The 17,119-nt window shown below is 39.5% G+C and overlaps 1 protein-coding gene across 2 annotated transcripts in view; it reads left to right on the top strand.

Moving 5' to 3' along the window:
• Positions 1–17,119, top strand: part of Mettl25 (methyltransferase like 25) — a 64,832-nt gene that overhangs the window by 32,995 nt on the left and 14,718 nt on the right. For both annotated transcript variants that reach the window (XM_057758250.1, XM_057758251.1), the window contains 2 exons: positions 208–281; positions 14,942–15,035. In XM_057758250.1, coding sequence (XP_057614233.1) covers positions 208–281; positions 14,942–15,035 — 168 coding nt within the window. The remainder of the gene's footprint in view (positions 1–207; positions 282–14,941; positions 15,036–17,119) is intronic.

Here is a 17,119-nt window from a genome sequence, read left to right as displayed (position 1 = left end):
CAGAATTACTTCCTCAACAAGAGTTAGTCTCAGGGTAATCCTTTAATTTATAGTGGAAAAACTGTAAAAAAAAAAATTCTACTCTTTGCTTAACAACAAAGTCGTGTTTGTAACATTTGTGAGTTCCCAAGTCTCTAGTACTAATTTTGTTTCTAGGTTTTATTTATTTATTTATTATTCTTACACATATATCTGCATTTTTTCCAGCTGCCTACCGAATCACTCTTCTATCGTGCTGTTCTTCAGAATATTATTAAAGACAATTATGGCATCACCAAATGGTATGAGAATTTTGCGTTGTAATTCTGCTGGGGTCCAGAGGTAGATAGTTTTCCTAGATGAAATACCTTTAGTTCAATACCAAGCAGCCCAACAATGAGTAAATAAATATCTGTGTTATATTGTTAGCTAAGTGAATTTTTAATATTTGAGTAAATTTATGAAGGATAAATTATAATTAGTTTTTGCTCATGTGATTTTAGAAAAAACCTTTTTGTGTGAGAGAGTACATTGAGTTTATTAATAATTACTCAAGGGCAATCAGTGTGGCCCAGAATTGACCAAAGCAAAAAGGAACAGGGATATCCCTAACTTCAGTACATTTCCCTATCTGTAGCAGCGGATTAATAGTGCAGCCTCAGGGCGTTTCTGGAAGCAGAAAATGTGACCGTGAGACTAAAGCGAGTGGTACGTTGTTTGGCGGTCAGTTGGAAGTGAATAGATGGTGGCTCCTCCGCTCATTGAAGCACCTTGCTAATACATCATTTGTTCTTCATATAGAAGAGATTGGATGAAACAATGAAATAATGATATGTACAGCAACTTGGCTGAATCTCTGGAGACTTACATTGGATGAATGTAATTATAAATTATAAAAGGATATAGATTGTGTGATTCTGTTATTATATGTCCTGGGGGATGAAATGTAGCTCAGGGGAAGAGCATTTTCTAGTATATACAAGTCTTAGCACCGCAAGGGGTCAGGGTGCTGGGGACAACAAGGTAGACAGGCCAGTGTGTTCATGGCAGAGTTGTAGAGTAGCAAGATACTGCTGATTTCTGGGGAAAGGGAGAAAGTAGGAGGAGAAAGGCATGTGGTGTAAGACAGCAAAACAAGTGATCCTTGGGGGAAATACTCTCTTACTGATAGACTCTGTATCTGCTTTGCCAGCTTGAGGACTGGTGGGAAGATACACAGAGGGTATACTATGCCTACTCCTTCTTACAGCTTTGTGTGATCTTCCACGTTAAAGTAAAGCATTGAATAAAAACAATGGAAAACATTATGTACATAATAGAACATATAAAACATTTTAGAGTCAAGTTATAAAATAATAATAAGTGACCACCATTTTTAAAGAAGTGGATGGTTTTAAGTGTCTTAGAATTGATGAAGTTAGAAGTATAGGTCAGCAGTGCAGCCCTTGTCTAGCATGTGTTGGGCTATGATTTTGATCTCCACTACAAAATGGAAAAAAAAGAAAGAAGGGGATAGGAGACAAAGAGGGAGAAGAAGCACAGCACGTCAGGAAGCAGCAATCTGCTGGGGAAGATGGTGTCTGGAAGGAATGTTAGGAAACAGAAAGATGAAGAGTGCCAGAGGAAGGCGAGACGTGCACGGAAAGTAGGGAGGAGGATTCATTGCTGCTGAGGAAGATAATGAACGAGGCGATAGCGATACTGAACAAAAGACAGGAGTCAGTAGATGCGGAAAGTGCACAAATCTCAACAGTATTTGGAAACAACCTATAGACACATAATGAGAAGAATTGTGAGAATAAACACAGGATTGGGAGGAGGGAAGAAGTCTTCGAGGGAATATGGTCTAGACTAGAGACTCCTGAGGGAGAAAAGTGTTGCTGCTAAGCCTGAGGACCTGAGCTCCATCCCTTGGACCGCATGGTCACTCAAGTTACACACACACACACACACACACACACAATTACAACATGTATAAATAAATGCGATGAAAATTTAAAGAACTTCTATTAAGTAGGAAAACTTAGAAGTCAAATCACGTTCAAAGTGCTGGATGAAAAATTGTCTACAGCATAAGATATTTAAAAACCTGGATGAAATGAAGATATTTTCATATAGAAATAGCAAATATGCATCCTACCAAAAGGAATGCTAAATGATTTAAATGACTGTGATTTTCTGTAGTGGTCTCCATCTGTTTCAAGAGAAGCAATTGTAAACAAAGAAAAGCAACTGAGGGAAGCTGGGAGCAGGAAAGGTGGTATTCCCTAGGGAAGAGCACACTAATTGGTTGTCCAGTAACAAACTGTCAGCCCCGAAAACATTCATGCAGGTAATATTGCCCAGACTGGACAGGTTACATTTAGGAATAAATATGTGTATACATATACATACGTGTCTGCGTAACAGTGAAAAGAAACGGCCATGGCACTGAAGGAAAGAGGGACAGAGTATATATTGGGAGGGTTTGGAGAAAAGAAAGGAAAGGGATAAATGATGTAGCTAAATTATAATCTCAAAACAAAATAACGTAGGGTAAATTATTGTAAAGGCCAGGAGGTCCTCAGAAAAACTTCCAAGCAAATTTTGCTATTACATAACCAAAATAGCATGGTATCTGATAAATTTTTCTTCCTTCTTTTTTTTAAATAAAACATACACAGCAGAAAGAAATCTAAAATCTATAAATTATTAAACATAAGATCTTAGGATGATAGTCAGATATTCAGAAATGGGATTCTTTACCCAGACAACATTAAAAAATTTATTTGTTGCATGCCTCTGCAATCTTAATTAAAAATCAGCCATAGCTAGACCTATGCGTGATCCAACACACCACCCAGCTAATCAGGAGGCTGAGGCAAGAAGACCAAAAATTTTAAGGCCATTCTAGACCATATGGAGAAATTCTGTCCAAATGACTAAAAGAGAGGATGAAAAACAAATAGTATAACTAACAGTATACCTAACAAAAGTAATTTAAGACACTCATGAGGAATATAGTAAAATATAAACATGCCAAAGAACTCTTAAAATTTTGGAAAAACTGAAATTAAATCCTCCAAATGATTGCAAAATTACTGTGACTCGGTGCCTTTGATGGATATCCCATAATAATGATGTGTTAGTACAGAATTTACCTGTAGCATGAATAATAAAAACCTAGAGACAGAAATTGGAATTCAACCCCAAAACCAGAAAAGCAAAGCAGCCAAGCCACTAAAGAAGTCTTACCTCTACCAAGGCAGGGTCCATAAATTAAGCAGACTAAGTCTCCCTCTCCTCCCATTTTGTATTCTCTCTAGTGCTGGGATTAAAGGTGTGACTCCCTAGGACTATGGTTAAAGGTGCGAACCACCACCTCCTGGATTTCTTTCTGCATTGATCTTGTGTAGCCCAGGCTGGCTTTGAACTCACATAGATCCTTCTGCCTCTGTCTCCCAAATCCTAGGAATAAATGGATGTCTCACCATTTCCTGACTCTCGTGGCTTTAACTTTGCCTCTAGTTTTCAGGCAAGATTTATTTACTAAAATACAAATAATATACCACTACATTTTCCAGTTCTGGAGTGTATATGAGAGAGATGAATAGCAAATAAAGCTAAGACAGTCATGAAGGGGAAGGAAGCAGACTCTGTCCTAGTGGTGGAAACTAGGGAGAGAATCGGGTGGTACAAGAGTGTAGGAAGGAGTCTTATTTTTCTAATTCTTTGACAGTTTTATGTATTCTTATATTCATGTATTTCAGCAGTTATGCATATTCACTTACTCCTCAGTGGCCTCACATATCCCTACCCATTGCCCTTTCTACCTGTTCTTGCCAACAAGTTCTCCTGCTACTCAGTAGTCCTTTTGTATATATGTGACTCCTAAGTTTAGTTGGGGTTGCTTGCATGAGCGTGGATATGGGGCTCTGTCCTGGAGCATGGCTAACTTTCCAGTGGCTGTACCCCTAAAGAAAATGGCTCCTACTGCCCCACAGTCCCAACTGCCAGTGTCTCCTGCTCTAGGAGTAGGGTCTCATGAGCTCTTCCTGGAAAGGAGTCTTGAAACAACTCATTCTTGTGAAAACCAAAGGTCTCATAGTACCTATCTTAATCCCTTGCAAAGACAACTGCCCGTGTCTAAAATCTCCCTTGATGCTCAATCTCTTAAGGTCCCTCTGCCTCTCACACCATCATGAAGACACCGAACTTCTAATACCTGTACTTTAGTGTCTGAGCCATCCAGACTATAGCATGGGCTTTACTTGTTTGAAATGTTAAATATGTTTTTGGAGTGCAAAAGACAGAAAAATACTGTCGTTTAATTCTTTTATATTTTGTTTAGTTTTCTGTGTTGATTCAGTTAAGTTGTCCTCAGGTGAAAACCTGTTATACAATACCTGCAACATTATTCTGTAAATCTCACTGTGTAATTGCTTATACCATCTAAGTATAACATTTTTATAATAGTTTGATTTAGCATTCAATACACTTAAAAGTCAATGTTTTATATAAGTGTTTAATTTTATATTTAGTCCTTATATGGGAATTTCCTAAGGGAATAAAGCACCAAAAAAGGAATCTCACAAGGTAAAAATCTCTTACAACACTTGTAAAAGAGGCAAGAAAACACACAGTTCATTTGTGTATTTCTTTATTTTTGCTGTATTGGGAATGAACTCAAGCATACTAGGCAAACATTTTACTACTGAACTGTATCATTACTGCCTTACTCGTTTTATTCTATTCTGTAATGAGAACTATAACCAATCATATAAGAAACACGTACTTTTTTCTGTTGTATTTATGAATTGCTGAGTTTAATCTTCATGTTTTAGTCTGACCAAATAGTAAAATGATAACCCAGATCTTTAAAGTTTTCTAACAGAATTATAGGAGATCTTTTAGTCTATAATATGTGATCAAGCTTTAAAAAAAAAAAAGCACTGTTTGCTAATCTGAAATGAACTTAAAGATTTTACAAAGTAGGCCTCTTAAATAATGTTCAAAGTCTTAATGCGTATTAGCATGTAAAAAGAACATGGCTTTTTTATGATGTTGGAGAAACTGAGATTCTGTACATGTCTGTTCTTTTCGTGTTTGTTTTATGTATTTAGTGTACATCTGCTTCATTGTGTCCTAGAAATCCATGCAACGGTTGGTTGGAGAGTTCTGTGTGCTGCCAGGCTCTCGTGGTTGTAGTTTTGGAAACGCATGTGGGTGGTGTTGGACTGTGTTGAGTAGAATTTTAATTAGATCTACTGTGTTCTCTTTTATTAAAAGACAGAATACAATCCCTCTTTAGCATGCTGACCATGCTTTATTTTCACTGAGGGCCCTCTTCTAATCTGCCCTTAATTCCCTATCATCTTTCCTTTAGACAGTCATTGTATTTTTCTAACTTGTTGAAAGTGTTTAATAATTCTTCACCTTTATATACCCAAACAAAAAATATTCTTTTTCACCTTCAAGGCCACTTTTAATCTTTTACAAATATTCTTTCCATTAAGATCATTCTTGCCCATGTACCCTGGCTGCACTAGTTTATTGCATTCCCACGTATCTATTTTTGTGCCTCCGATGGTTTTTTGGAACTCTTTTCTCTACCTGGTATATTCTCTCCCCCATTACTGCCACCACTTCCCCCTAGAGCACGTAGTAGTTGAAATCCTTAGTGTCCTTTAAACTCCTCACCTCTTCGTTCCTTCCAAAGTTCTTAAACTGTGGTCAGTAGTAGCTTTTAATGATATTCATAGTAAAATGATGTTTCCTTCTACTCTCAATCACTTCATGAATTCCTTAATTGCCATACCCTGTTAAATGAAAAGTCCTCTCTGGACCACATTTTTCCCTTGTTGATTATCTCCCAGCTTGACTGTGGTCTTATCTGTTTCACTTCCCTTAAAAATAATAATAATAATAATAACATACTACTATCACTTTTCTATTTCCCTTGACTATGTTCTGCTCTCTTTAGCTTACCCCACTTGAACAAACCATCCTTTTCAGAAGCGAGAAGTGTCCCTGTGTTGCTAAATACCAGTCACTCAAGCCGTATTTTTCTTCGCCTGTCATCTGTGTTGTCCGTGCTTTATTGTCCTGTGTTGAAGCATACTTATGCCCTATTCTAGTGAAACACTGATTCCCTGAGTGTTCCTGGAAAGTGCCAGCTACACGTAGGGCTTTGCATTTGCTAGTTCTTGGCTGGAATTCTCTCCCATAAACACTTTCCTAGCTCTCAGTCCTTCCTTCAGTTCTTCACTCGGGGTCATCATTTGCAGAATGAGTCACCCTCACTCATTTCTCACTACCTCTGGTTTCTGCTTCCTCTCCCCAGTTTCTCCTTGGTATTTCCTGTTGCACTAATGCTGATGATCATCTCGTAATTCCTACTATGCTTTTTCTTGATTTTCTTTTGTACAAATGATGGGACCTGACAACCTTCCCAACAGTATTTTTTTTAAGCTTTGTATTTGTTCCTCATGTCTTTCACATCATGCATCTCAATCCCATTCATTTCCCCATCCCTTCATATTCACCCTCTCTCTGCCCTGGCAACCTCCCGCCAACAAACAAACAAACAAATAAATAAAATGAAATTTAAAAGGTAAAAAGAAAAAGGAAAATCTCATCTTGGAAGCTGTTGTGTGACACAATGAGTCACACAGTAAACCCTTTTGTCAATATATCTTTACTTGTAAATGTTAATTGTAAAGAGTCATTGGTCTGGTTCAAGGCCTCTGGTTTCTGCTATATTAACAATGCTGGACCCTCCCTGGGACTCTTCTTCGATATCCTATTGGTGCTCTGTGTCATGGAGATCCTGCAACTTTAGGTCTGTAGGACCAACCCCTTCACATGCCCCAGCAGGTCATGGATGGGGTGGATGTTGGGGTGAGCCACCTTATAATCCTGGTTCTTGCAACCCTAGGTTGTTGCAGGATTAGCCAGCCCATCAGCTCTTCCTCATCCTCACTATGATTGTGAACTCTTGAGCACCGCCCAGCTAGCTCAGTCTTTGTAGTGATGACCAACAGGTGGGGCCAGTTCTCCTGCTTTCATGCCCTCAGGGTTGGTACTTCCACACCAGCGGGCCATCAGGGCTACCTCTGTTGTGTTGCCCAGGCCTGTAGGATCCACTTTCCTAAGTGGGGCAGCTGCTAAGGGAGGGTCAGCTCCCTCACCCTCACCATCAGATGGCAGAGGAGTGGGGTGTGGCCAGCCGTCCCACTCAGACCCTCAGACCAAACTCATTCATGCCTCCACCAGCAGGGTCAGCTCTACTGTGCTGCCCAGCCGAGGAGCAGGGCCCACTTTCCTGAGGGCTGCAACTGGTAAGGAAGAGGATAGGCTCCCTCATTTGTCACAGACGGCCAGGGGTGAGGCGTAAGGGGGGGACAGCTCTTCCCTGCCCACACGGCTGGATGACAGATGAGTAGTGGGGACAGCTCTCCCATGCTCACGACTTCGAGGCTGGCTTACCCATACCTCTGCAAACAGGATCAACTTTGCTGTGTTGCCCAGATGAGGTGCAGGGCCCGTTTCCATGCTCCCCGAGTGTTAGCGCTGGCAAAGTGGAGGGGGAGATCATCTTTCCCTAGCTCCCACAACCACACCACAAATGAGGGAGGTGGTTCCAGCTATGTCCCTCTCGCTCCCTTAGGACTGTCTCCCCCAAGCCCCGGTCTACGGGGTCAGCTCTTCTGTGTTCCACTAGTGAGGTGCAGGGCCCATTCTCCTGCATCAAGTCCCCCACCTGCGGCACGTGGCGGAGGGAGGACATCCCTCACCATCACACAGCATATGAGAATGGTGTGACCTCCTCTCCCATGATCATGCCCTTAGGACTAGCTCACCCATGCCCCAGCGCACAGGGTCAGCTCTGATATGCTTGCATGCTTCCGCGGGTGAGGGACAGGACCAGTTCTCCCTACTGTTACAGCCAGTGAGGGGCGGGGCCAATTCTTTATAGCATTATTCTCTCTGCCTTTGGTGCCAGCAGGAGCCATAGACATCAACAGAAACCACGGCTGCATCAGGGCCATGGACCCAGAAATGGGTCCCAACAGGAGCTCAAGTCAAGACATCATGACCCTGGGTGGCAGTGCAGCCACCCACCTCATCTCGTTCCTCGCTTCTTTCGCCTCTTCAGATACTCCTCTGTTCACAGGACACGAACGATTCTGTCTTCCATAGCACACCATACATTTGCTCACCCTAGTAATGTCTATCAGCCTGGTGCTGCAAGGTGCCAGGTGGGCCAGTGATTTCTCCTCAGAGCCCGGGCCCATACGGGTCTCCTTGTCCCGCTTAGACCATCATGGCTCTGGGAAGGGCCATACTTCCTCATCACAAAGAGATCAAATAGTGCCCAACCGCTGCGCTGGATGCCAGGCAGGCTCTTGGTTGGTGCGGAGATGTTGCTAGAGTCCTTTCGAGAGCATGGGCTAGAAAGTTTTGGCTGCAATCAGTTGAGTTCCACCTGCCCCAGCTGCGTAGCGTGGGGCATCGCTGGCCTGGGCTAGAAACCCATGAGTGTTTTTAAAAGCTTTTGGAAAAGGACAAATGAGACTTTGATCAACGCGTATTGATGTTCTCCAGATAGTTGTTCCAAAGTGGTGCTGTAAAAGCATTTTGATAGCGAAGGGTTCTCAGTATAAGTGAGTGCTGCTTCTGCTGATGCCCTGCCCCGATTCCTACCGCACACGCATATTTTAAAGACTGGATAAACTACTGGCTGAGAGACAGCAGAGTCACCATTACAAGTATAAGAGCATTGTGAGGTGACGGATGCTAGAAGATTGTCATTTCATAACTAATTTGGGCAACTCTGTGGGACTCTGTCTCAAAAATATAATGATGAAGAAAAAAATCATAAGCTCGTGAGCTGTCTGCCTCAGGCACTACCCCTGTTCTCAGTGTTATGACAGTGAGGTCTTGAGTGCTTCTGAGCCGCTCCCCCGTCCCAACCCCATTTTCCTGTTTGTAAATTGAGAAGGATGATAATTACCTTAAATGGATACTTTGAAAGGTTCAGTCACTGCTCAAAACAGTGCGTGAAACGTAGTGTTTATTAGTTTTCTAATACATTCTAATAGGGTTGATTGAAACCATCTCTCAAAATATATACACTCATATTCTTGGTGTTTTATGAAACAAACTCTGAAAAACACATACAAAAACATTCAAGAAAGGAATTATTCTGACCCTCTGAGAGCATCCATTGGTATTTAAGTCAGTATTTGCCTATCAAAGATCAAAAGAAATTAACAACAGAAAAATAAAGTTCTTGTGATTTTTTTAATATTATATACACTTGTGAACAACTGTAAGGTACTAAGATTCTTATTAAATGGGGCTGTTCACATTCATACTTTCTGTTAGCTGTAGTAAATACAGGTATGTTTTCAATCTTGCAAGTTTTGCTCAACACCTTTTCATTGGTTTGACTGGTCCTTGCTGTCCTTTATAGTTTTACCATATGTCTAGAAGCCTATATTTTTGACAGCTTCTTTTGGATATTATTTGTCTGTATATTACAAAATACTTGTGTAAATATTTTGTATTACTTTAAATGCTATACCACAGTATATATGATATACCATACAAGTATTACTTTGATTCATATAATTTAAATATACATTAGAAATCAACTCTTCTCTATTTTTATGTTCTTGTGCCATATACCATATTGTAAATAATTTTGGAATTGTGGGTCAGAGGAGAGGGTTGCATTTTTGTTATTGCTGTTTGCTTGCTTGTGTTTTTCTTTTTCAGAGGTAAAAATTGAACGTGAGTGTGTGTGTGTGTGTGTTTGGCATATATGCCTTCCTTGTGAGCACAAGTGCATACAGGCGCACACAAAGGCCAGGGGTTAATATCTGGTCTTCCCTTGATCACTTTTGAGACAGGTTCTTTCACTAAACCTGAAGTTCATGATTTGTCCAGGCTGGTTGGCCGAGCTTCAGGGATCTGCCTGTCTCCACCTCTCCAACTTACCAGAGATGGGTTTAAAGGTACCAGCTGCTATGCCTAGGTAGTTACCTCAGGTCTAGGGATCCGAAAGCAGATCCTCATCTTTGAACACCAGGCACTTTACCAACTGAGATATCAACACAGCCCCTTGAACATTTTGGGTTTTACAGCAAGAATTTAAAAAAGGGAAACTGTTACATTAATGTTTTTGCTTATTTGACTCAAAGTTTGAGAGACTCCATGTGTGTGCCATGGCACCTGTGTGGAGGTCAGAGGAAGCGGTGTCTGAGGTAGGATCTGAAAGGGGTTTGGGCTTCCAAGGACAAGGCTTGAAAATGGAATAAATGTTTCAAGACTAGTGTTTATAGTTAAAAGAAAGTGTGCTCAAAAAAGCTGTTAAAGTGCTAGTGTTGCCGAGGAGACTGTCATAACACAGTGTTGGAGAGCTCAGTGAGGGCCGAATAGCACTCTCATTCACTCAGCGAAGCAGGAGTGACCCAACCACTCACCTTGCTTGTTCTCTTTGTCTTATGGTTTCTTCCTGTTATTGCTGAAGATAAATAATAATACAGATAAATAAAAGATCTCAAATGTCTTATGCAATAATTATTATATAACGTCCTAAAAGTAGTGTGCTGTTAGAATAAGAATAAGTATGCTGTTAGATTTTGGAACATTTAAAAGTATACTGTAAAAAGGAAAAGGAAGATATGAACAGATCAAAATTGAAAATGTTTCCCTTACTTTTAAGTCACCTCAAATATAAAACCCAGGGATGAAAGCAGTGTGCCAATACTTATGTCCTGACTGCAACCTGCAGTGGCATCTAATTCCGCTTCTTAGATGTTACTTAGCCAACTCCTAGCAGAGCAGCTCTTGGCAGCTGATAGCTACTAGCAGAGATTTAGTTTTCTTTAAGATGCTAGTCCCTGGAAAGTTGACCTCATACTAGTAGAAACCCACATATCCTAGAATATGTGGGAAAGACCAATTGAACTTAATGGGTGAAAAGAAAACTGGGTGGGTGGGGAAGGCAGATGAACCTGGGAAGAGTTAGTGAGTGGATGATTATGATTTAAACATGAATGAAATTCTCAAAGAGAGAAAATAAAATTTAAAAGAATGACTAACAGACATAAATAGTGAATATAAAAAAGTTAATAAAATGTTTCCATAAAATGCAGAAATAATCCATCCACTTAGGATATGACTCCGTAGATAAAATGCTTCCTGCACAAGCTTCAGGACCTGAGTTCGGATCTCATACGCCCCAATACAACCACACCTATGATAAAAGCCAGCACGGCCTAGAGCAGAGTGGCAAAGCAAGGGACTCCTGAAACTTGTCTGAAAAAATAAAGTGGGAAGGAAAAGAGTTCTAGATTTTAAAAAAAGCCCTCTATGCCTTGCAACACATACCCACAAACATAAATGCACATATGCACACATACTTACATAAACCACACACACAAATCCAAACTATGAATTCAGGAGTGGCTTTTCCTCTTAATGGAGCCAGAGAGATAGAGTATTCACAACTTTCAGGGCAGATAAGTGTCAAATTGGTTCTAAAAGCATGTAAACAGAAATGAAGAAACACTTCAAGCCTAGGTGGTAGAACAATGGTGGTATATGATGGGGAAAGATGAATAACAGGGCAGGAAGGGCCAACTGGGGTGGGAGATGGGTGAGAAGGGAGTATGGAGAGGGATGACTGACATGGAAGACCTTTCAAAATGCCTTATAAAACCTTCCATAGAAGCTTCCAAAAGTGCATTTATATATAAAAGTTTAAATGGTGTTACCCTGAAACATGGGCTTATCTCTCTCCCAGATACCATAGTCTATTCAATAAGACCAGTATCAGATGTGAGTTACCTCTTTCAGTTATTGGCCAAAGGGTCTTCCAAAAAAAAAACAAAAAAACAAAAACAAAAACAAAAAAAAAACAAAAAACTTACAAGCTATTTCCATTTGTTTTGCTTACCTTCCAGACCTTGGTAGAAATCTTCTATTCTTTAAAGTTACCACATACTTGAGTAGTAGGATATGAAAAAAATCAAGCTGATACTCAACTGGGAGTTCTGTCCTTGCTGGCTAATTTCCATGGTTTTGTGTGAACTAAGGACAAAGAAAAGTCATTAAAGGTCTCATGTCTACCCTGAAAGCTGTGATAACAACTATTCTGGCAAATTATGTCCACTGATAAAATAGTGGCACAGATGCTATGGGTCTAATCAACAACATTCTGACTGACTTTAAAGCCAATGCCACACTCAGAATGATTTTTTTTTCTAGTTTCATCCATTTACCTGTAAATTTCATGAGGGCATTGCTTTTTACAGTTGAATTGTGCAAACGTGTCACACTTTTCTCATCCATTCTTCAGTTGTGGGACATCTAGGTTGTTTCTAGGTTCTGGATATTATGAATAATACTGTTATGAACATAGTCAAGCAAGTGTCCTTGTGGTATGATTGAGCATCCCTTGGGTATATGCCCAAGAATGATGTAGCTGAGTCTTCAGAAAATTGAGTAGGTTGATTCCCAATTTTCTGAGAAACCACCATACCGATTTCTAAAGTGAATGTACAAGTTTGCACTACCACCTTCAGTCAATGAGTGTTCCCCTTACTCCACATCCATTCTGACAGATGTAAGAGGATATCTCAGAGTTGCTTTGATTTGCATTTCCCTGATAACTGGGAGCAAACTGGAGGCAGAGACGTGGGAAAGGAGGGATGGAAACTTGAGGTAGCAAGCAGAAGAAGCCAGAGGAGGGTTGGGGGCTGAACATGGAGGGGGAGAGTAATGAAGGAGATGTCTTGATGGCAGGAGGGCATTTTGGGTTTAGGGAAAAACCTGGCTCCATGGAAACCTCCAGGAATCCACAAGGTTAACCTCAGCTAAGCCTCTCCTAATTGTCATCAGAGATTCTCTATCCAGTAACTGATGAAAACAGAGACAGAGATCCACAGACAAGCACTGTGCTAAGCTCAAGTGTCTTGCGGAATATAGAGAGGAGGGATTCTAAGAGCCAGGGAGTTCATGATGGGGAAACTCACACAGACATCTGACCTGAGCTCATGGGAGTTCATGGACTCTGGACCAACAGTTAGGGAGCCTTCATGGAACCGACCTAGGCCCTCTGTGTTTGATAGTTGTGTAGCTTGGTCTCTTTGTAAGGCTGCTAGCAGTGAGATCAGGCCTGTAACTGACTTTGGGGAACCTGTTCTTCATGCTGGCTTACCTTGCCCAGCCTTGTGGCAAGAAGAGGAGCTAGTTCCTGCCTCAACTTGATGCACCATGTTTTGTTCAAGCCCATGGAAGGAGCCTGCCTCTTTTGAATGGAGACAAAGGGGGAATGGAAGGGGATTAGGAATGGAAAAAGGGGGCCTGGGAGGGAGGAGAGACTGTGGTCAGTATGTAAATTAAATGAAAAAATGTTATTTAAATAAATTTTAAAAAACGAATGCCACAAGGTAGAATACATTGCTTAGTATTGTTAGCTGAGCAAACATCCCATAACTGGCTAGGTCATGGCCCTAGGGTATGACCTAATACTATTATTCTGCTAACTGGACATAGCAATACACTGCCTCCTATGTTCTTATCTTTATACCCATAGATTAGAACATCCCTCAAGCCTTATCAGAGAAGCCGCTTTTTGCAGTAGATGCCGAGAATAAGAGACTGTGGGGTGCTTAGCTCTAAATGAGACTTCTGTATCATTCCTCCTCACCCTAAGGCTCAGAAAGCATTTCAGAAGAGAGGGTGAAAAAATTGTAAAAGCCGGGGGTTGTAGACTTCTGTAGTAAAGTCATATTTGCCAGACATTAGAGGGTCATTGAACACATAAGGCTGTGACTGTGTGCATAATACATCAAGGTAGCCAAATTATTAGTATGAATGAGGTGAGGGGGGAAGGTCATGGAATCTCACTCCTGCCTGGCTCAGGAATTATTATCAATTGATGGAGACTGTGGAGAAAGGTGATGGGGGTGGGTAGAGGGGGTAAGAGAGTCAGTAATTAGGAAGAAATAGGGGTGGATTTAGCCAAAACATCATATGCATGGATACATCTATAAAATTCTCAAACAGTAATAAAAAAAAAAGACTTCAAAAAATATTTGGGATTACAGGAATATGACATAGTAAATAGAATTGAAGCTGCTGTGTTGAAGTGTAACTGAAGGATCCATTGCACAGGTACAAGGGTAGAGTATAATGTATAATCATAGGCGTGATGTTCTTGTACAGCCACTTTCAAAATTGCTATGGTGGTTTCTCAGAAAATTGGGAATCAACCTACTTAATTTTCTGAAGACCCAGCTGTACCAATCTTGGGCCTGATTTATCACTTTTGATAACATGTAGGTACTGATTTTCTCATGCCTCTGATTTTTACATTATGCTTAAATTGTGTCCCAAATCAAGAGATGTGATAATCTAGCATAGTATTATCTAAGTTGAAAACTATTTCATGATACTTTGTTTAAATTATAATGAAAATCTGCAAGGCATAAATGATTGTCAGACTCCAGTTGGCTGTTAGTGCTTGGTAGTTCTCTTTGAATGGCCGCTGAAATATCGCCCCTGTTAGAACATGTTGCAATAAACACTGCAGTATAATATAACGGCAATAAAAGGAAAATGTGTTTTGAGCACAGTGAAAACTTTTGAGGACCTATTCCTTGTTAAACTTGAGATTTTAATAGTATAAATTTGAAATGTCTCTTACATGGTGTTGTGTTCAGAGTATTATCTTCCACTGTTGTGTATTCCAAGAATTCTCAGGAGCAGATCGTAAATATAATGCTACTTACAAACATCACAAAAGTATTACTTCATTTTTATCACATCTGGAGTTTGTACCATATATATATATATATATATATATATATATATATATATGATATTTTAAAATACTGCATGTTGAAATTTAAAACCATCTATACTTTAAATTGGAAAAACTCAAAGGAGATTCGCTTTTGTTTTGCAGTGATCGGCACGTTGGCAAAATTTATTCCAAATGCTCTTCCTTTCTGGATTATGTCAGAATGTCGCTAAAGAAGCTTGGCTTAGACGAATCCAAGGTCAGTGTGTGATTACCATTTAGTTTCACGAAATACAAGAACTCTTGGTAAAGTAGTAAATTGAAGCAATAAAAAATCATTGGCTTTCTACTATTCTCTCTCCTATAAAAACTCTAAATTATATTAAAATTAAACCTCTGTTACCTTTTTCGCAATTCACCTTTGCTGTCAAATGTATAGAAAGTTTATTATTGTATATTACCAAAGCAACTCCTTTTTAAGGATCTTTTTCTAGTTAAAAGAATGTTTAATTTCACTAAACAGAATATGTTTAAAAAGCAGAACACTGTAAATGGAAATTAGATTAAAGAAGAAATGATTAATTTTAAAATGTTGATTTGCAATTTTATAACTAATTATAACTTAGAATATTAGATTTAGAATGAGTAAGTGTGAGCATTCTGTTACGTTGGAGCATCACAGTAGCTGTAAGCTAACACTGTTGATAACAGTATTGAAATTAAATAGTAAGCTAGTTGACTCAGGAAAAACTCAATATACATTAACTAAAATACTAAATAGAACTACTTTTACTGTGTCATATTAAATTGATTATAAGCTGGAAAATAATAATATATCTCTTAGTCTCTTTTCTAGTTGCTATGGTAAATGCCCTAACAAAAGTTTTAGGGAAAAAAAAAGGTTTATTTTAGCTCACAACACCAGGTTACATCCTTCCATAATAGTGAAATCATAATGGTAGGAGCTTGAGGAAGTTGGTCATTACCATATCCATAATCAAGGACAGAGGGCAGCAAATACATGAGCTCACTTTCTCTATTGTTACATAGATCAGCATCCCCTGCCTGGGGAAGGGTGTACCTGCAGTGAATGCATCTTTCCACCTCAGTTTTTTAATATAATCACTATAGTCCCCACAGACATGCCCACAGACCATTGTGATATAGATAGTCCTATACCAAGATTCTTCCCACATGATTCTAGATTATGCCCATTAATAATTAGAACTAACCATCACAGTATGACATTATTCTTTTAAAAGAGAATACATACACAGACATAATTATATAGCAACTAAGTCAAAGTGTATGATTGTCTACTGTACTGTTGCCATTTTGTTATTGTTTATTATTTATTTCTTAGAGAAACTAGACTAGTAGTAGTTTTGTTGCTTTATCCCCTATCAAATGGTTATGAAAGTTGTATGATTTAGGAATTAATATTTATCCTTCTTTCTGAGCTTGTCTTCTCAAGTTTATTATTATTAATATTAGCCACAGTAAAAGTTCTTTTATGCATATGTTAATATTTAGTTATTAGAATATTAATCATGGTTAACATTTACCAAACATTTACTCTGTGATAGATACTACACTAAGGATATCACATTGCCTCATTTACTCTTCACAGAACAATTACAGTAGACAGCTGAAATCATATGGCAAACCACTGATTCCTTCAATCTGGAGGGAAACGGGAGACTATATATAGGAGCAAATGCAAAGTCTAAGTTTGGTAGGGAACAAGAACCACAGTAAGAAAGCCTGGCAACTTATCAGAGGCTTGTAGGTGCAGACTGCTCATTTGTTCCCGGCCACCCAGACCTGAAATAGTTACACAGAAACTATATTAATTACAACGCTGGTTGGCCTATTAGCTCGGGCTTCTTATTAAGTAACTCTTACATCTTAAGTCAACCCATTTCTATTATTTTGGATTTACCATGAGATTCATGGTTTGTTACTGCTTGCTTTTTGAGCAGTTTGATGGTATCTGTCTCCTTTGGCAGCTACATCGCGTCTCCTTGACTCTGCCTACTCTCTTTATATATTTCTTTTAGCCTGCGTATATTCTGCCCTGGCGTAGACTGAAGCATCTTTTTTTATTAACCATTGGTAATAAAACTTATTCATAGCATACAGAGGGGAATCCCACATCAGAGACTCTGTGGGCCGTTGTAAGAATGAAAACTAGGGGGGTTTAGACAATCTTAAGGGGTTGGCACACTTTTGTGAGGTTTGCCTCTGAATATAACCTAGTTCCTGTGAACAGTGGAGAAAAAGCCCCTCATTCTTGCTGCAAAGGAAGTGAAAGAATAACTATTTTTAAGTAAGTCAGTAAAT

Source organism: Chionomys nivalis, chromosome 25, assembly GCF_950005125.1.
Source record: "Chionomys nivalis chromosome 25, mChiNiv1.1, whole genome shotgun sequence".
In the NCBI taxonomy this organism is placed as follows: domain Eukaryota; kingdom Metazoa; phylum Chordata; class Mammalia; order Rodentia; family Cricetidae; genus Chionomys; species Chionomys nivalis.
Note: the sequence above shows the minus strand (reverse complement) of the source record. Positions and strands in the feature narration are given on the sequence as shown.